The sequence below is a fragment of the Plecotus auritus genome (assembly GCF_963455305.1).
Source record: "Plecotus auritus genome assembly, chromosome: 2".
NCBI lineage: Eukaryota > Metazoa > Chordata > Mammalia > Chiroptera > Vespertilionidae > Plecotus > Plecotus auritus.
Window position 1 is genome coordinate 25,346,294 of NC_137771.1, and position 21,021 is coordinate 25,367,314.

The window sequence follows — 21,021 nt, forward strand, 5'->3', positions numbered from 1 at the left end:
CTTTCTCCAGGCCATCCTCTTCTCACCTGCTACCTCAAGAGCTTCCCAATTAAGAGATCCTCCCACTTCTCCCTACCAATTCAGTCTCTGAACCTGGCCAGATTAACCTCTGACTTCATCTTTCCCTGCTCTAAAACTGCCTGCAGGTTAAGATCCAAACTGGCTGAGCTGGTATATGAGGCCCAAACTGGCCCTACTCTCTCTCACCCACCTACCTCCCAAAGATAGCCCAATCCAAAGAGGCTGGTTCCAATCACTAAACTCTACTCACTTTAGAATTAGTGTTGCCAACCAGATAAAACTCAGCACGCCCAGTAAGTTTGAATATCAGATAAACAATGAATAATTTCTTGTGACATACTTATAACAAAAAAGCAGTTCTTTTTCTGTAATTCAAATTTAACTGAGTATTCTGTAGTTTTATGTAAGAAATGTGGCAACTCTGTTTGGAATTAAAATTTTCACCAAAAATGTAGTCGATATCTACAACAAAGATCAGTTTAAATTTGTCTTCACTTGGTTCCGATAAGTATACTTGAATTAAGGATGCGGTGATGAAGTCATATACTAAGTAGGGAAATAAGTTGGGCATCAATATTTTTTCCTCCTTCTTTCCTGGTAGGAATTCAATGGGAAATGAAAAGTTTCCTAGCCTGTTGCATTCTAGGTTTTCTGTTTGAAACAAAGCCATCTAACTCAGAAACATTTACATATTAAAAGAAAAGAAAGAATGTTGCTGTTTCTTGGATAAATCTCAAAAGAAATGGTGTATTTGGATTTTGGTTTAAATTTGCTCTTTTTCCTTACCTGATGTCATCTATAATAATAAGTATATATAAGACAATGCAGATCAACCTTGAGAATTAATTTCGAATACGGATGAGATTAATTCAATGTGGTAAAAGAACATGGATGTCATTTTCATCACTTCTCCATAACTTTATTTTCAATAAAATTTTTTTAAAAAAAAACAAACAAAAACAAACTGACTAAATATATATATATCACTTTATGGATATAAGAGAAAGATGCCTTTTTATAAAATTTCAGTTTCAGGGGAAAAAAAACACACAAACAAACAAAAAAACTGACTCCCCATGCATGCCACCCTCACTCCTGCCTCCCTAGGAGGTCCCTCCTCCTTTATGGCCACCTCTCCTTCAAAGCCAGCCTCAACTTCAACATCCTCCTTCACAAAGCACTCTCCACCACTCTAGTCCGCAGTAGTCATTTCTCTGAATTCGGAAGCCCTTTTTATCCATATAACTTGTTTGAAAAAGTTATAACTTGTTCAAAGAAATTAGAGTGTTTTAGAAAAAGCCTTGGGCTTTGAAATACAATAGACCTGGCTATCTTACTGGCTCCATCCACTACCTCATATGAAACCTCAAGCAAATTACTTAATTTGTTTCCTCATTTGTAAAATGAAGATAACACCACTCAACTTACAGAGGCCAAAAGAATAAACAAGTGAAATTTAAAGGGATCAAGAGCCTGCCTAGCATAATGCCTGGCACACAGTAGGTATTCAGGTACTGTTAGTTCTTTTCATCTGGAATCCCCCCTGCTTTGATAATAATGACAACCATTTATTATTTATTGAGTACCCTCTAAAAGCTAGCTACCATGTTATTTCATGTGTTATTTCTCATTGCTGGCCTCATTTTTACAAATGAGGTTACTGAGGCCCAGAGCAGGTAGCAGACATGCCCCAGGACACAGAGCCAAACCAGTAAATGGCACAACTGACACTAAAACCCAGATCTGCTCGACTCCACAGCATCCCCTTTTGCAAACATGAGCACATCTTCAATGAAACTATAAACTCCTGGGGGTGAGTACATTATAAATAGAAGGGTTGAGTCTGTTTGGATAACGAAGTAGAAGAACCACCCTGGTCTCCACATGGGTGGGTGTGGCTCTCATTAATGAGTGAAGACCTCCTCCTACCCTTCAGGAGTTGCTACCAGGCAGGTCTAGGAGGAGGTGTCCTTCCTACCTTCTCAGCCACTGGCCTTTGCATTCCATTTCCAGCACACTAGAAGAACTTGCAAAATACAATTCACACTAGCAGGAGTAAGTGGGTTGGTTTGATGCTTATCAGAGGCAGTGACATACCACCAGGAGTGGTCCCATGGGCTCACTTAGTTTACAATAGAGCAACACATACCAGCAAGAGACACATGCATTCAACTCACGGGGAGATAAACAGATCCTCCAACTACCCAGAACCCAAGTCAGGCTGAATTCATTTTGACAGTGACAGTAATATCATCATGAATAATATTAATAGCAAATATTGAGGCTTTCTACATCGCAGGCTTGGCTTTAATCACTTTATGTCTATGTAATCTTCACAACCACTATTATCTACACTTTACAGACCAAGAGATAAACACAGAGAGGTTAAGTAACTTGCCAAGAAAACATAACCAATAGATCACACTGCCAGTATTCAAATCCAAGGAATCTGGGTCAAGAATCTGTGTTCTTAACCAATACACTAAATTAACTATCAGAAAAGCATGAAGTTCAGCCCTGGCCAGTTTTGCTCAGTGGATAGAGTGTCGGCCCACAGACTGAACGGTCCCAGGTTCAATTCTGGTCAAGGGCTCGTACCTTGGTTGCAGGCTCGACCCCATCCCCGGTCAGAAGTAATACAAATAAGTAGAAAAGTTTTGTTTGAGAAGCATTTGGGGATACAAAAGGAGAGTGCAGACTTAGGGCTCAAGCATTAGATTCAAACAGATGACCTGAGTTCCATTTTCAACCCTGTCACTGACCAGTGAGTGGTCTTAGGCATGTTACCTACACTCTCTGAGCCTCACTCTCTTCATCTGAAAAATGGACGACATGCTCCTACAGAACTTTTGTGGCACAGTGTAAGGCACACACCCATAGTGAGTGCTTAATATATGGTAGCCATTTGCCCAGCCGGTGTGGCTCAGTGGTTGAGTGTTGACCCATGAACCAGGAAGTCACAGTTTGATTGCTGGTCAGGGCACACGCCAGGTTTGCAGGCCAGGTTTGTAGGCTCAGATCATGTAAGAGGCAGCCACTCAATGATTCTCTTTCATCATTGATGCTTCTATATCTCTCTCCCTCTCCCTTCCTTTCTCTGAAATCAATAAAAAAAAAATCATATCTATTTAATAAGTCATAACAGTAATTAATTTTTAATAAATTTTACTTTTTTATTAGTAATAAATTTTTCTTTATATATATTAGGGCCAATCTGTAAGACTTTGAATACCACGTACAGTTTGGATTTTATTCTTTTGGCAAAGGGGAGCTAAGTACATAGCACATAGTACATAAGGCAAGGAACTCTTGAGAAAAGCCCATACACAGGGCATCCAGCATTAAAAAGAATGAAAAGAATCAATTTTTCCGATTCCAGCCTGGGCACCATCCTTAATAGTTATTTTACTTTCTTAAAAGTCAAATAACCATGCTTTTAGGTATTTTTCTTTCTTTTCAGTCTTTTTAACATTTCCCATTCTCTCATTGCTTAAAAAAAGAAGTATCATAGGTTTTGGCATTTAAAGTGAGCAGAGACATCCTGTGCCCTGCCAACCTGTGAGCTCTGGACTCAAACTCCAATGTGTATCCTGTGCAAACCCAACTGAGGTTCGCAAGGACTAAATGTGACCAGTTTAGCTTTCAAGGAGGAAGGCAGTGCAATGACTTCACAGCAATAGGCTGTGGTGGTGACAGGCTATTGGAGAGATGACTTGACTTTTTCCTTCACACTCTCCCTTCACTGGAGCTTTCTGAGAACTGCCTGTGGTCTGGTGATAACGCTGAAAGAGAAGTGGGCAGGAGCAAACCAGGAAGAGGGGAGAGAAGCACCGAGCATGCTCAAAGAGGAACGGGGCAGGAGCTATGTAGGCAGAAAGCACTTCAAGCCATGAACTGTCTAGGTCTCTAAGGTTTAAACAAAGAAGGCAGACTTTTTTTGAGCACTTAGGATGTACAAGGCCTTAGGCTGGCTTGTGGGGAGGAGAGGGGGTACAAAATGCTAAGGGCAACAAGTTCACACCTGTAAAAATGTAGCTGAAGTAGTCAACAAAGAGATGAAAAAGCACAGGGTTTGTCCAGAAACAATGAGCAGTCAAGTGTGAAGTCAGAGGAAATGAAGGTGAGAGTTGGGGCAGATAAGACTAGAGAGCCTGCCTCAGCCAGGCTGTGCAGAACCTGAACTCCAGGCTGAAGAATCTGAATTTTATTCTGTAGACAACAGGAGATGATGCAGTATTCAAGGTCACATACAAAACATGTAAGTAAGGCATGATGAAAGTTATGTTCTAAAGAGATCCCTAAGGGAGAAAGAGACTTAAGGTAGGAAGGCTCATCACTGTACTAGTTCCGGTGATACCAACATGTATTAATGGGGATAAATTATTTTTTTAATTTTCAAAAGATTTTAAAATTGTAGAAAAAGAATGAACAGAATTTGGTTACCTATAATAATAAAAGCGTAATATGCTAATTAGACCGGAAGCTGGGGCTGTGAGGGAAGCCCAGGTCCCAGGTGCCTGCCAGCGGCGGCCGTAGGGAAGCCTGGGTCCCGGGTGCCAGAGAGAAGCCGGTGCCGGCAGCCGGGGGAAGGCAGGCCTACTCTTGGACGAATTTCATGCATCGGGCCTCTAGTTAGACATAAGAGGGGAGGGAAGAGTCAAAGATGACCAAGGTTTTTAGCGATTGCATTAACAGAAAAGAAACTAGAGGGGAGGAAGGAGTATCGAAGAAAGTGAGGGTAGTTATTTGGAAGAAAACAACCTAGGGCACCCTCCCTCCAGGGAGCACACACACCCTGAGCCTTTCCCTTCCCTCTCCATTTTCCTTTCCCTTCCACCTCCTTCTCCCCCAGGAAAAACAACAACAACAAAACCAGCCTAGGATAGGCTCTGAAGGGGGCAGCCAGTTTCTAAGCTCTTGGTGGTGAGAATCTGAATTCCTAAATGCGTTTCCCAAATAAAGCTCCCCTAAATAATTCAGCATTCCTTAAGCCATGTGTGGCCCTCTAGGAGACAAAAACATTCACTCCCATTTTACAGATGGAAGAAAGAAAAGTCAAGAGACATGACTAATGTTGTACCAAAGTGCGTTAAAGAAAATAAAAATATCCAGGCCAGCCGAAACCGGTTTGGCTCAGTGGATAGAGCGTCGGCCTGCGGACTGAAGGGTCCCGGGTTCGATTCCGGTCAAGGGCATGTACCTTGGTTGCGGGCACATCCCCAGTGGGGGGTGTGCAGGAGGCAGCTGATTGATGTTTCTCTCTCATCGATGTTTCTGACTCTCTATCCCTCTCCCTTCCTCTCTGTAAAATATCAATAAAATATATTTAAAAAAAAAATATCCAGGCCACTCAGCCATATACTTTCAAATTCTCATCATTCATCGTTGCTAGCTTCAGTTCACATAGGCATCCCTGGGAAAGCCTACAAATCGGTTACAGTATATTTCAAGCAGCAAAGAAAGCATGCAAGTCAGCTAGCCTCTACGTTCTAACACTGTCTTTCCTCTAATAAATATTGATGCCTCCCTCTTCCTGAAACTTGGTCCCTGAGGGTTTTTCTGTGCAAAGCTCCACTTCTAAATAAACATTTGTGGGTCACTTCACTTGCTCTAGACTTCTACTGTAGAATTCCAAAACAAACTGTTTTCTAAAGGAAGTCTTCAGGGGTTTCTCCAGTTCTAGAAACAAATAAGGTTAAATGGGACAAAAGGGAAAATGGAGAAGGGAACAACAAAAGGAGGAAGAAAAGTGAACACAGTTTTTTATTTTGTTTAAAGAAACAAAGTGATTCAAATTAATTTGCTTAGCTGCCTGCAGAGCTTGCCACAAAGGTGGAGATGACAGGCCGTATTTCTGCTGTGGGATAAACATCTAGGAAAATTCATTTTCCCCATGGTAAAAGGATGTTGGTCACACAGACTTTACTTATTGAGAGACAGACAGACAGACAGACACACCCAGGACCTATTTTCCAACATTCTCTCTGGCTTCTACCCTGACAATCTAGGTTACCCTTTATGCTACCCTGAGATATAAATAGCATCCATTTCCTTTCTCAGGCCAGACGGACGTAAGCTTTGTTTCCTGGGTCCAGGGGAAAAAATACTCATGGCACATCTCATTCTAAATGTGAGTTACTACAAAGCTGCCTCACTTTGAATCAACCATGGGGGCGGGGGGAGCGGGGGAACCACTTCAAAAGACTGAAAGTTGTTATTACCATTTTGATAAATTGGTCCAGAATTGCCCCAGTGGGACTTCTGAGTAGCTGTTTCCTTTCTAGTGCGTAGCTCAGAATTCTCCAGAACACAGGTCTTCCATGTGTCCAGGATAAAACGCAGGTGAATATTTTACAAAATGACGTGGATGTACTAAGCTATATACAGGATTCCCCAAGAGGTTCTCTGGATTAGAGCACCCTCATTTGCTAGACAGAAATAAGGAGGCATTTCTCCTGAATTTGAAGACATGGACTCCAATCTAAAACTAGCTGCATTTCATTTTTCTACGACAATCCCTACCACCTGAATTCAGCAGAGACCAATCAAAGAAAGGAATAGACATCTTGGAGAGAAGCAGCAAAGTGAGATCTTTCCTTTCTCTACCAAGGCAAAGGTGAAAAATAAAGATCAGGTTCACCTTTCAGGTGCTCTCACCCTTGGCTCACCCTACAGAGACCACCTCTCTTCTATTTATGGACTGTGGGATCTCTCTCTGTCAGACTGTCATCTCCTCAGGGGAGCCCTGTTTCTCCTGATGTGCATGACAAATAGCATTAAAAAAAATTTTTTTTTTTAATTTCCGAGAGGAAGGAAGAGGGAGAGAGATATAAACATCAATGATGAGAATCATTGATCAGCTGTCTCCTGCATGCCCCCTACTGGGGATTGAGCCCACAACCCAGGCATGTGGGCTGACTGGAATTGAACCATGATCTCCTGGTTCAACCTCTTGAGCCACACCAGCCGGGCCAAAGAGCATTTTTAAGCAGCCTTGGGTTGGTTCCCCAGGCTATTGGGAAGTAGATATATAGGAAGTACCAAATCCTCTGTTTCTCTTGGGGCCATCGGGGAGGGGAGGGTGCGGGGGGGGGCGGTCCAAAGGGTTCCTTCCACCTGTTTTAGGTGTGACTCTCCTCTGAGGCCAGAACAATTCTGAAAACATAGTTGACCCAAACAGAACTGGGTGTTTGGTGCTATTACTTCCCAATTTTAACATGAGCAACTAGAAATTACTAAGATAACCCCCTTCACTGTAGGTATTATGATGGGAACTAATAATTTCAAACCAAAAGTAAAACCAAAACCTTGACAAAAATTCCTCACCAGCGTGTGGCTAGTTTCTGGTTTTTGTTTGTTTTTTAAGGAATGAAAAGATGCTGACATCCCTACATCATTTATCACCCAGCACAGATAACTGGCTTCAGAGCTGTGCTGACTTCTCACAGAAGACCTCTCTCTACTTAGGGAGTGAAACACTCCAACAGCCTGGTTCTGGTGTGCCAAAAAGACAGAACCCACCTCTTCCTGTTGCCACTGGGCCTGTTTTCCACAGACTGGATTCTGGCAGCCTCTTTCGAGGAGCAAAGAAGAGGATATGTTCTTAATCTTAAGGGGTCCCAGAGCCACAGCCCAGAATGTCATGGAAACTGAAGCAATAGCTGCCTCAAGATCAGCACAAGTTATCTGAGCTAAACCCATGAAAGATGCCAGCTATCAGCACCATCAGATGCTTTGACCACGTCTTGTGGTGGCTGCAATGAAGGAAAAGCATAAGCACTGAGGAAGTCCTTTGCCTGCCTCGTTTCCTCTCATTTTACAAAATTATGCAACATGCTATCCCCCCACCCGTCACAGTTTCCAGTCTGGTAAGAGTCAGTGAAGTGCTGGCCCACACTTGACACAGCTACTTGAGACTCTTTATCTCCAACAAATGGCTGAGAAAAGTGGTCATGCCAAAGCTCGAACGTAACGAGAGCCACATGGGCACGCCCAGGAGAAAAAAAAAAAAAAAAAACCACCAGGGCGCCCTTGCAGAACACGTAGGAGCTAGACAGAAAATACAGGTGTGCAGGTTGTCCCTAAGCACCAGACTGACCCGCATTTCAGCCGTGGGCTGCTCGCTCTCCAAAAGACAACCTTCTGCTCAACAATTGGCCTTTTGTACTGCACAAGGGTTGCGTGGAAAAAAACCTAGTCCCTCTCCCCCTGGAACCGCATCCGGGTCTCCTTTCCCAGGGTGGACAGGGCTCTCCTGGACTCCGGCTCTGCGCACAGCACAAACCATAACCGGGGCTGGGGACCGACAAGGGAGCCAGAGGGCCCCAATATGCACATCATTCCTCACCCAAAGGAAGGTTCCGTCGGGACGCCTGCTCCCCGGCACAAGCCAAACTCGGAAAGTCAGAACTGAACTGGCTAAAGGTGAGGTTGTTCTGTGGCTCAGAGAGGGGCAGCGACTGGCCCCAGGTCACATTGCAGTCAGAAACAGAGTTTTACTATACAACCGCATCCTCAGAATTCCAGAATATCCCACTGCCATCCGCCTGTCCACGCCACGCCCGAATAAAAATAATTAACATCCCCTCTCAGAACTTCAGCCCCAGTGTCCCCCTCCGCAGGGCTAGAGCCTCGGTCTTTACGGCGTGTGCCTCCACCCGACAAACCGCAGGTCCTGCCCACCTGAGGGCCGGCCCCGCCGCCGCTCCCGGCCCAAAGCCCCAGCCAGCTTCCCACCACCCGCCGAACCTGAAGAGTCGCGGTCCCGAGAACCCGCGGCGGCGGACATCTCCGTGCTGCTTCCTCAAGCTCTTCATCTCACCGCCCGTACAGCGCCCCGCCTGTGCTGCCCCAGGGGTCCGCCCCCGCGTGCCACCTCCGCCAATAGAAAGCCTGTTTGCTCCATACCACGCCTCCTAAACATAATAGAGCCCACCCCTGCAGCCGGACCTCCTCCAATCCCCACCAACCCTTCCCGGATGGATACCTGCCTCCGCCAATTCTGGCGCACCCGGGCCAGGTGCCTAGGGCCGAGTTCCAACCGCGCGGCGAGGGTTCCATCCCGGTGCACCTGTATCGAGACAGCCATTGGAACTCAGGATCCCGGGTCGCAGGGTCCAAGCCTGAGGCAGGAAGAAGGAGGAAATACTGAGCCACGGGCTTGAAGGTCAGGCCCCTGCATGACTGTATGACCATGAGCCAATCGCTCAGTCTCTTCGAAGAGTCTCCAAGCCTGTGTTTCCCTGTTTCCCTCACGCACAAAGTGGGTCCCAAATTCAAATGCAGTAATAACTGTGCAACCAAAAGGTAGACCCGTGCCATTCCCCCAACCTCGTGGTAACTGTGTGCCAAGGCCTATGCTTCATAGGTATCCTTAATCCTCACAACAAACTTTAGCAGGTATGGAACCATTAACCAATGGCAACTGAGCTCAGAGGGGTGAAGTCTGAGGTCACAGAGTGAGAGGCAGAGTTGGGGACTCAAATAGATGTCAGTACTAGGGAGTGGGTAGAATGTTTTAACTACCCATAATCTCCATCAGCAACTTGCAAACCACTCCAAATAAACACAGGCTAAAAGCAGTGTGCTTGCTATGAAATACTCCTTCAAGACAAGTCCTCTGGTTCCCCCTTAACCAGATTGCCATCCATCCTTCTTAGAAATTCTTGAGTCTCCTCTGCCTGTCACTCAAACTCAGATCTGTCTGGCTTCCAAACACTTGCTGTTACTTTCTACGCTACCCTGCCTGCTTCCCTTGTAGAAATCCATGAACCTGACCAAACTGAAATGAATTTCCAACGGCATCAGAAATGAGAAGATTTGGGTCCCAGTCCTGATGATGGCACTGCCAGGCACAGCTTTTAAATTATTTTCAGGATTTGCATGCTATTAACCTATTCTGGGCCTCATCTGCTCCTCATAAAACTCTTGGTAAGGCAAGTTCATGTTTCATTTGTAGAAATAATAAAGCCAAGGCCTGAAGAAATCAAATATATTATTCACATTCACAACCAGGAAGTGGCAGAGCTGGGATATGAACTGAAATCTCTGGTCTCCGTGGGCTTTGATGTTAGAACCTGGGGTTCCAAGTCCTATTACTTCAATTGATGAATGACTTTGGGTAAGTTACTTACCTTCTCCATGTCAGTCAATGCATCTATATGATAGAATATCTGCTCGTCAGGACTGCTCAAAGACTGAACAGGAGGACATGTTGTGGTCTAGATGTCTAGAAGAATGTCTGGCACGTAGGTGCTCGATTAATGTTAGCTAATTCTTTTCTCTGTTATCTAGTGACCAAGGCACTTGCACTCCCTGGCTTTTTGTGTTGCAAAGAGGACTTTTACCTGTAACCTTATTCTGGACTTCAGTCCCTTTATCCGTAAAATGCCAAGAATTGGGTTGATGGATATCCAAGAGCCTGTTAGCTCTGAGAGTCCTATCTCACGCAGGCCCCCACTGACAACTGCTCAATGAAACTGAGTTAGTATAGTTTCCCTGTTGATTACCCCAGATGTGGAACCCAGAAGGGAAAGCAGGTAAAGGGATTAACAGACAGATACTTAAGTTTAAAAGAGGAACTCATCCCCAACTCCTCTCCTTCATTCTCAGAGCCGGGTACCAAGCTCTGTTCATCCATTTAATGCATTTATTAAGTGCCAGGCACTGTTCTAAGCACTGGGGCTAAAGTTATGAACACTTTGTGAACACCCAAACTCATTGCCTCCATGGTGCCTTTATTTTCATCTGTATGATCTCTCCAGTCTATCCTCTCTTCCCCATCACCACTACCAGAACCTTATCCAAGCCTCATATTTCTAATGCCTGAGCACTGCAACACATTCTCACTGCTCTCCCTGCTTTAGGCTCTCCCCTTCTGCACCAGCTGCCAGAGGAACTTGTCTAACATGCAAATTCTGCCTTGTCATTCCAAGGGTTAAAACTCCTGTAGCTCCCAACAAGCTATCGGGCAAAGTGCAAGCTCTTTGCTGGGTATTTATGACCCTTCATGAGCTGCCTCTACTGGCTTCTCTTGACTTAGCTCTTTCCACACCCTCCTTCCACCAAATGACCTGCTCTTCCCTCCAACTGCCTCTCCTTGTTGCCTTCCTGGGAAAAACTCATTCAAGCTTGAAGTTTCAGCTTAAACATCACCTCCTACACAAAGGCTTTTCAGAGTCGTGTATATGGTACAGGGTGGCATGAGCTTAGGAAGCATTAGAGCAAAACTCAAGAGCTCAGATTTTGGAAGAGACTACCTAATCCTGGCTCTGTACTTTACCAGCAAGGCACTGACCCTCTCTGAACCTCAGTTTCTTTTTTAAAAAAAATATATTTTATTGATTTTTTACAGAGAGGAAGGGAGAGGGATAGAGAGTTTGAAACATCGATGAGAGAGAAACATCGATCAGCTGCCTCCTGCACACCCCGTCCTGGGGATGTGCCCGCAACCAAGGCACATGCCCTTGACGGGAATCAAACCTGGGACCCTTCAGTCCACAGGCCTACACTCCATCCACTGAGCCAAACCAGTTAGGGCTAAACCTCAGTTTCTTCATTCGTAAAACAGAGACACTGATAATAACCTTGTAAGGTGGTACTAAAGAAAATGAGATAGCCCTAGCTGGTTTGGCTCAGTGGATAGATCGTCGGCCTGCGGACTCAAGGGTCCCAGGTTCAATTCCAGTCAAGGGCATGTATCTTGGTTGCGGGCACATCCCCAGTAGGGGGCGTGCAAGAGGCAGCTAATCGATGTTTCTCTCTCATTGATGTTTCTAGCTCTCTCTCTCTTCCTCTCTGTAAAAAATCAATAAAATATATTTTTTTAAAAGAAAATGAGATAATGTTTGAAAAGTTCTTAGAGCAGTGTCTAACACACAAGTCAACAATGAAGTTATGAGCCCTTTTGTACAGAAGGAGGAAACATTTCTGAGCTCCTACTATGTGCTGAGCCCTTTCATATATGTTATCTCATTAATTCTCACAGCTCCACGAGGAAGATATTCTTTATATACAGAAGTCGACAAAACAAAGGTTCAGAGAGGTAAGGTGGTTTGCCCAAAGTCACACAGCTAGGGACCAGCAAAGATAGGTTTCAAATGCAAGATGCTGTGTAGCTTCAAAGTCCATGTGCTTTGCTGTTATTACTATTATTACCCCTCCTACAAATAATAATTATAAAATAACTTATTCTTATTAGTCGAAGGCTTGGAGATAAATTTCCCCTTGCTTATAAAATAAACTTTAAACCCCTTAGCCAGGCATTCAGGGCTCTATAACTGTGTTTTTCTTCCCTCCATACCCCACTTTGCATCCAAAGCTAGCCTCCTTCCTGGCACCTCCCCCCTGCCCCAGGTGTTCATGCTCCATGGTAAGATGATGATAAAAGGGAAGCCCCTCCCCCATTCCTGCAGAGACAAGATGTTAGTCTGAAAGGAAGCAAGTAATAGTGTTGGGTGAACACCTAAGCCCCAGCACCTGGTGGCTCAAATTTGCGTGTTCTGTGGCTGAGCCTCTGCTCTATACAAACTCTCCTTTACAAATCTGCCTGGCTGATTTCCTGGTCTAAACAAATTCTGCCCTAGAGGCCACTAATCTCTCCCTGCTATGCCAAAGCTAGGTCATTTTCTCAGCTGTAGTGGGGGACAGAGCTGGGTTCAAGGGCAGGAGGACCCATAGGTCAGACTTCCCTGGGTTTCTGGCTGTGGCTGGCAGAGAGGGAAGATGGGCTTCCAGAAGCTGTTGACCCAGCCAACTTGTAAAGGCTTCTGTGTCAGAATCACAACCCACCCTGTGCAGCCCTGCCCAGAGCCAGGAGGACAAAGGGGCCTGCTGGAGTTAAAACTCAGGTCCAGAAACAGAAAATGTGAAAAGCAAACACCATGGCTGGCTGGGGCCTGGAGGCACTGTGGCCACATGACATCCCACATGAGAGGGCACAGAAACGGGGGTGAGAGTCCAGAGTGTGGAAAGCCAACTGGTAGTAGGTAGATTAGTAACCAGCCAACCGCCCAACAGAGCCTGGGTCTTACCTACCTGGACAGGCCCTGGCAACTTCCTGCAGGAACATCCTGGTGTGTGAACCAAAGGGTAGCTGGAATGTGAGGCTGAGCTCCGCTGTGTCCAGCTGGACGGTCACATCTGAGCCTGCACAAAGGAGGCTGGAAATGAATCTTTGACCTTCGAGAGCTAAGGATGGGTGCATCTTAAGGCTAGAATCCCCAGAATGGAGAACCAGCAGTCCAAGCTCCTGAAGTCCTTTCAGCCCTTCAGAAATTGCCCGGCCAGCATGTTCAGTGGCCGACTCATAAACCAGGAGGTCAGGGTTGGATTCCCTGTCAGGGCTTAAGCCCGGGTTGTGGGCATGCAGGAGGCAGCCAATCAAATGATTCTCTCTCATCATTGATATTTCTCTCTCTCCCTCTCCCTTCCTCTCTCTGAAATCAGTGAAAATATATGTTTAAAAAACATAATTCTAGAAAGGCTGTGCTGGATCAGTAAAAAGACTTTCCCTACACTCAGCTCCAAATTAACATCATCCTCAATCTGCAGAGGGCCTGGACCAAGGCTCTAAAAAGTCATTGAGCCTTGCCACAGCAGAACTACACGAAGCTGAAGAGACAAGTCTATCCCCCAGCAAGTGGAATGAGAAACACACAGAGGCAGATAAGAGAGGCTGGTTGTTAGCCAGTCTACCCAACTGTGCCAGGCACTTACTTCACACCCAGACCCGGTACCCTCTGCCCCAACTACTCACCAAGAATGTAGAGTTCACCATCTGAGGACACTGTGGGGAGGCAAATGAAAAGGCCCTTAGCACTTGAGCACCTCAGCCTCAGCATCCTCCTAGTGCCCCACCCCCAACAAGGGCAGAAATGACCTGGGAGCCCAGAGGAGAGGGACTCATACCACCCAGCCCCGCTGTGCACCTTCTTCCAGTGTAAAATCCCGTGAGACCGGCACTATCTGGTCCAAACAGACATCATCCCCAGTAATGGCCATCCTCCGGTGCGTATACAGGAAGAGACTAAGGGCAGGAAGCAGAGGTGAGGACAGGGCCCGATGGCAAGCCCTTTCCCTCCCTGAACCTCTGTCTCCCTCTGTAAAGTGACGGTGGTGGATTAGGAAATGTCTAAGGCCCCTTCCTCCCAGCTCTGAGACCCTGAGATTCACTTGCTGGTGAGGAGACCTTTGACAAGTATTAGTATTCTCTGTGTGTGTGTAATATGTGGGTTGTTGCTGAGCAGTTTCTATGTGCTTCAAAGTGTTTTAGACACTTTCCATGTAATAACTCACTTTAACCTAAACAAACAGGTCCGGAGGAGTAAAACGCCTTGCTCAAAGCTGTGTGGCTTGGAAGTAACAAAGCCTGGATTTGAACCCAGGCAGTCAGGCCGTTAGACTCAGGATCTGGGCCAGTATGTTAAACCGCCTCTTCTCCAGAAGCTTCCTCTTCAAATGTTGAGGATTATATGAGCTAACACATATGGAGAGCTTAGAATACAGTATTGCAAAATTATTAACTATCATTAGTATAATTATTCTAGAAGACTCGGACTCTGCCCCAGAGGGATGGTTGAAGTCTAGCTGGAGGGTACTGTGAAGAAAAACCCCAAGGCCCAGACAGGTAAGGGCCGAACCCCTCACTTACGCGTGTTCTTGGCCTCCATGTTCCAGGCGGTAGCGCACGAGCCCCAGGAGGCGGCTCTGCCTGCTGTCTCCCTCACACAGCACACCTTGCACTGCCTGCTGCTCAGGGTCAAGGGAAATGAAACAGGAGGCCAGGGCTCTCCCATCCCAGCCTGCCCCACCTTCCCTGCTTTTCCATTGCCCACAGAGATTCACTGTGTGACCTTGGGCAAGTTGCTTCACCTCTCTGAGCCTTCCCCATCTGTGAAATGGGAATAATAAACCCCAACTTCACGGGGGGCGGGGGAGGGGGAAGGTTGGGAGGAGAGTCCAGTACTGAGGAAGTACTGAGTAAATACTGCTGTCCCTCTCCCTGGATGCTGAGAGAGAGGGAGGAGAGCAGAAAGATACATAGACTTTCCTTTCCACTTCCCAAGGCCAGGCAGGCCCTGGGGCTGGGACCTCAGTGCTGGGAAGGATATGATGATACAATATTCCCCCTCAGCCAGCGTCTCCTGGATGGCCACAGACTGGTCCATGCTGGTCCCTGTTGAGCAAATACACCCTGGGATGGTAGATGGGAGGCCCCTTTAGTCAAGTTACCCAGGAGGCGATGGAGCTGCTGGAGAGGGCTGAGGGGCAGGGAGAAGGGGCGCCTGTGCAGTGAGAGGTAGAGGAGCCTGACCGTCCTCCTCCCCCCTCCCCTCCCCCCCCCTCCTCTCCCCCTCCCTCCACCCCCACCCAGGATGTGCCTTGGAAAGTCTCTAAGGAGAGGGGTTACTTCTTTGCCCCAGGTGGGATGTACAATTTGTTGTACCGCCCTTTTTCTGGAAGGGTGCCTAGTTTTTCCCGAGAGGGGTCCAGTGTATTGTGGGAAGTGGGGTGCCTGTTCCCATCAATGGGGAGGAGACACGTCCCCATTGCTTCTGGGATGGGGCTCTGCCTCCCTTTGGGGGAGCAGTATTAGTCCTGGGGCTCCTCTTCGGGAGGTGTCAGTGGTGTGTCTGCATGGGGGTGGGAAAGGCATCTTGTTCCTCTTTGGAAGGGAAGGTCTCATCCTAGACAAGGACCCCAGTCCTGTTCCTCTTTCCCTGGAGACAGGAAAAGTGTCCCATTGCTCCTTGGCCCTCACCCCCATCCAATAGGCCCCATTGCATCAGCCACAGGCCAGGGGAGTATCCGGTTCTGGCAGCGCAGGACAGGGGTCCCGGCGCTCAGCTTGCCCGCAGCCTCCTGGCCAGCTCTGCCCTGGGTTCCCCCTCCCAGCCTGCTGTCATTGCCGCCTACCTCCTCAGCTGTCACCGCTGGGTGTGCGGGACTCCGTGGCCTGCGCCCCACCAGTGACTACATTTCCCAGCAGCCCTAGAGCACACACCATGGCCACCCAGCCTGCAAGTCCCAGCATGCCTGCGTCAATCCTGGGGGTCTCCCCACCCCTGTTAACTCCTTAGGTCCTGGGGTGCGCGGGGCTCCCTATTCCGGAAAGGTTTTCCTAATAAATGCCCTGATCTCCACCCCTGATCCTCTAAGTCATGGGGCCAGATTTCCCCGCCCACGTCCTGCAAGGAAGGTGGTCTCATTTTAAGAGGAAAAAGTAATGCGTTTTTACTTTCTCTTCAATTCCATTCTGAACCCCTCTCAGCCAGGTGGGCCAACTCTGGCTTCTACTGGAACTCTCCATCCCCAAATAACTATCCTGTCCTAGCTTAAAGAGGAACAACACCAGGAAGAACCATTAGCCCGTTTCCAGCTGGAGAAACTAAGGCTCAGAGACGTGATGCAGTTTGCGCCTGGCTGAAAGTCTGACTCCCACTTCTGTGCACTGACACTGCCGCGCACTGTCGTATTTCCTCCCTCAGCCTCACGGGAACGTATGATGTGCCTACCACAGAGAGCACCCTGTCCCGCCGGACTCACAGAGCTGTTTGAGGACGACGGATGTGAACGCACTTTGTAGAGGGGGTGACACTGTTCCTGTACAGGATCATGCTGAGACCCAGTCCTCTGTCCTCCTCCTCTGGAAACCCTGTCCTTTCTTTTTTCTTTTTTTTTTTTTTAAATACATTTTTATTGATTTCAGAGAGGAAGGGAGAGAGAGAAACATCAATGATGAGAGAGAATCACTGATCGGCTGCCCTCAGCAGGACCGCCACTGGGGACGGAGCCTGCAACCCAGGCATGTGCCCTTGATCAGAATTGAACCTGGGACCCTTCAGTCCCCAGGCCGACGCTCTACCCACTGAGCCAAACCAGCCAGGGCAACCCCGTCCTTTCTTGTTCTCAAGCCCCTTCCCCTGATTCACCTAGTCACCTGCACTTGGGCAAGGCCCTTCTCCATTTGGCCTCGATTTCCCCATCAAAGATGAGGAGGTTGTTCCAGATGGACAAGGGCCAGCTCAGGTCAGGGAGGCGAGGACTGGTCTCTCTCGGCCTATTGGCCACTTCACTAACTGTAACCTCACTGCCCTCAGAAAGTGTTGATTGAATTAGTGAATTAATTAATGAATTGTCTGAATGAATACACCTGCTCTCAAGCTTTGACCCAAACTGAAGGGTCAGTGCTGGGGAAGGAGTGACCGCTGGGACTCCTAACCAGAGCCCCCTCTTCTCTCTCTAAGCTGGGAATTGCTGCCCTCATGCCAAGTCCAACTTTGAATATGTAAAACGATTCCAGAAACAGATACCACCTTCTTCCCAATCCTCTCCTCTTCCTGGAAATATCCACAGCACAAATGGAGCTCAGGTTTATTTGAATTTGACTTCAAAGTTGTGTGGGGGATGAGGGAAAAGGGGATTGACTTATACCCTTAGAGATAAACAGGGTAGACTTCACTGCAGGAAAGCAGGGGAACCCCAATTCCAGACCCACTCTTTTGTTTTAAATATATTTTTATTGATTTCAGAGAGGAAGGGAGATGACTCATTGATGGGCTGCCTCCTGCACGCCCCCTACTGGGGATCAAGCCTGCAACCTGGGCATGTGCCTTGACCAGAATCAAACAGTGACTTCCTGATTCATAGGTCTACTCAACCACTGAGCCACACCAGCTGGGATCCAGCCCCAATCTTAATGTCAAAGGCTGGGGAGCAGGATCTGGGAAAAGTGGATGGGGCTGGGCACTTTTTACAATCTGTCCCTGTAGGACTTTGGGGTCCTCCCACTTGATGGGGGTCAGAGGGGAAAAAACAATTGTTCTGTTTTTTCCAGATAAACCCCAGCCTCTCCTTGACATTGAGGCTAAAGCCTGGCCCCTTGGAGGGCACCATGGCCAGGCCTAGGTGGTGGGAGGCAGGAGTGAGGAGCCTTGAGCCTAGAGCTGTGGACTTGATAAATCTCTTTCACTAAAGATACAGCTACAGGGATCAGAGCTGGGGGTGGGCCTGGTGCTTGCCAGTCCTGCAGGGTCTTCCTGGCTGTTTCTCCCTGATTTGGCTGGGCCTGGCTAGGGGAGCAGGGCAGAATGGAGGAGCAGCAGCATGGCCCCAGCCAGGGACCAGTGCAGGGGACTCCCGGTGGCCCTTGAGGCTGCCCGGTTGAAGTGGAGCTCCCATCCAGATGGAGGCAGCTGCCTGAGGCCGAGGCTTGGCAGCACTCCTGGGAGCAGGATTGAACCGCAGCCCTGTAACACCTGTGGATCCCTGCCACACAGGCTTGGCTGCAATCCACAGTGTGGCCCAAGCTGGACCGTTTTAGCTGCAAGAAGAGATGGGACCGTTCATCCTCCCCTTGCCCCTCTCTCCCACTCACAGAAGCAGAAAGTGTTAAGTGGGCCATGGCTGAGCTGAACTTCTCTGGGCTCCTTGCTCCCTCTCTGTGAGGTCAGCCAAGTAGTCCCTAGAGAATCTACAGGGTGCTCAGAAACAAGGGGGCATGCCAGGGAGACTTAGGAAATTCCAGCTGCTGCCCTGGATTAGGCATAATGCCGAGCTGAGAGGCCAAGCATGCTAGACCCCAGGCAGCCTGGCTCCCAGCAGGTCCAGCTCCAGCCAGACTTGACTGCTGACCTACTGGGTCCAGGCAGAAGGAGAACGGCCTGCATTTATGAGGCAGGACAGTGCTCCAATCCTTGGAGCACTCCAGGGGCCCACCTCACAGAAGTCCAAGCCCTCAGGGCACATGGCCACAGCGTTCTGCCCTTTGAAGCATTTGTTGCCTTGGCGGGAGAATGTGGCACAGATTTTCTGCTGGAAGAGAAAGTGGAGGGGAGTCTGAGGGGTAGGGAGCTCTCCTCAGATTGCACAGGGAGTGGGTGACAGAGAGGCGAGGCTGGAGCCCCATCATGCCTGTCCCACTGGCCCAGCTACCACATGCTGTCCATCCCCGCCTCCACCACCCAGAGCAGGCAGGTGTGACTGAGACACTCACATTTCTCTGGGGGGCTGGTGGAGTGGGAACCAGCTTGTCCTCGGGTGGCCTAGACCTGGGATCAGAGCAGGGTTTCCCAGGGAAGTGCTGTGATACCTCTGCAGGGGGCAATTCTGCAAAGTCCCAGCCCCCACCCCCAGGGAAGGCATCTTGTGTGTGGACAGTCTCAACCTGAAACTCCCGCCTTTGCTGCCACCCTAGACAAGCACAGGAGATTGTTCTGGCTGCCTTTGTGCTTGCGGGGAGGGCGCACTGGTTAAGCTGGGCTGGGGAAAGGTGTGGGGATTGGGAAGGTAATCTGGAAGGGGCTGGAGCACTGAAGGTAGAAAGCTCAGACTTGCGGAGTTAATGAATAAAGTAGACCTCAAAGCTAAGGATCAGCCTGACAAGGCTTAGGAACGAGGTATTGATAGAAGTTGAGGAGTTGGTGAAAACTGAACTCAGATTTGCGGAACTGTCAGAGTGAGGTTCAGAATTGGGGGGTTACTAGGTGGGCAAGGCATGAATGAGTGGGGCTAAGAGCTAATGGAGCCAATGGGAGCAGGAGTCAGAGTAGAGGCTCCGACTTGGAGGGCAATAGAAGGGAGGCTCGGAGCTGCAGGCTGGCGGCCTTTCTCACCCGAGGCCAAATCACGTAGCACCAGGCAGAGTGGACTGCCACTGCCGCACTGCAGAGAGCAGGGTCCGGGGCTGGGGGCCGAACTGTTAGCCAGCAGGCAAGGGCTGAGACCAGTGTCATTTCCCCCCCTCACAACTGGCTGCACCGGGCCATGTAGTGGGAGGTGTTGAGTTGAATCAGCTGGATAAAGAGTACGGTGGGGGGTGGGGTGGGCGGAGAAGGGGGGCAAAGTGAGGAGAAGGACACGTATGTAATACCTTAATCAATAAAGAAAGAAAAAAAAATAAACAAGATTGACAAACATTTAACCAGACTCATCAGGAAAAAAAAAAAAAGACAGAGAACCCAAATAAATAAAATCAAAGAAATTCAAAGCAAAAAAAAAAAAAAAAAAAAAAAAAAAAAGAGTACCAGAGAGTCCAGGAGGATGGGAATGGGGGGACACAGCCAGTGCTGGGCTGTATCTCATCCTCTCCTGGCATCTCAAACAGACTCCTCTCCCTCTGGCTTCAGTTACCTTCCTGTATGTACCTGAACATCAGTCCCTTCCAACGGCCCCAGTCCCAACCCCTGCAGCAGCCCTCATGGCCGCCTCCCGCCTGGGCCCCCCAGCGGCCCCACCCGCACCTCACAGTGGTGCTCCCCGGATTCACACTCTGCCTTTGGGTTGGAGAACTTTGCCTCCTTATAGCACATCTCTCCAAAGCAGTGGAAGCGGAGGCATCTCTGTGGAAGGGTTTGAACGCTGCGGCCTCATTCCCTTGGGTGAAGCATTTGGGAAGGCTCTCTCCTTCTTCATATGCCACTTACCTGGGCAGGAGCAGGGGTCAGCTGACTTCTGACCAGGTTCTGGGCTATTTGTAAGACCAGCAGGAGGACTGGTAAGAGGAAAAGGAGAGAGGGGACCACTGCTGGGAGTAAGCAGCTCAAGGGCCACAGGTCAAGGAAAGGTCATGCAGTGGTTAAGTAGAAGAGGTCATGAGGTCAGGGCAAAGAAGGGGCAGTCCCAGGGTCCAGCAGTAGTCATGGGTTAGGGTTGGTCACAGAGTCCAGGAAAGACTGGGGTCCCTGGGCCGAGGACAACTACCTCTGAGTAGAGCAGCCCTAAGGCTCCTAGTGGCCAGAGACATCTTCTGTTGAGGTGCTGTAGGAGCAGGAGAGAATGAAGGACCAGTCCCGGGCAGCCCAGGTAGAGCTGCAAACAGAGTCCCATTATTGCACTATGCAGATGAATAAACAGGCTGGGGAGCAGGGGAGGTCAACTGTAGGGGAAAAGGGGTACCAAGGGCTGAGCTTTTGTTTCCCGAAAGTCATACTGTCAGTGACTTTGACACAGGCACAGCAGGGCCTGCAGCCTAGGAACAGCCCCTCTCAGAGTGAATGTTGT

General features: G+C 48.4%; 1 protein-coding gene across 1 annotated transcript in view; it reads right to left on the reverse strand.

Annotated features, from left to right (window-relative positions):
- Nucleotides 1–15,995, reverse strand: part of INPP5B (inositol polyphosphate-5-phosphatase B) — a 56,062-nt gene extending 40,067 nt beyond the window's left edge. The window contains 8 exon segments of the mRNA XM_080655419.1: nt 9,008; nt 9,010–9,143; nt 13,057–13,167; nt 13,778–13,807; nt 13,950–14,047; nt 14,672–14,766; nt 15,132–15,214; nt 15,937–15,995. Of these exon segments, the coding sequence (XP_080511545.1) occupies nt 9,008; nt 9,010–9,143; nt 13,057–13,167; nt 13,778–13,807; nt 13,950–14,047; nt 14,672–14,766; nt 15,132–15,188 (526 nt within the window). The 5' untranslated portion in view covers nt 15,189–15,214; nt 15,937–15,995.
- Nucleotides 15,996–21,021: the final 5,026 nt, after the last annotated feature.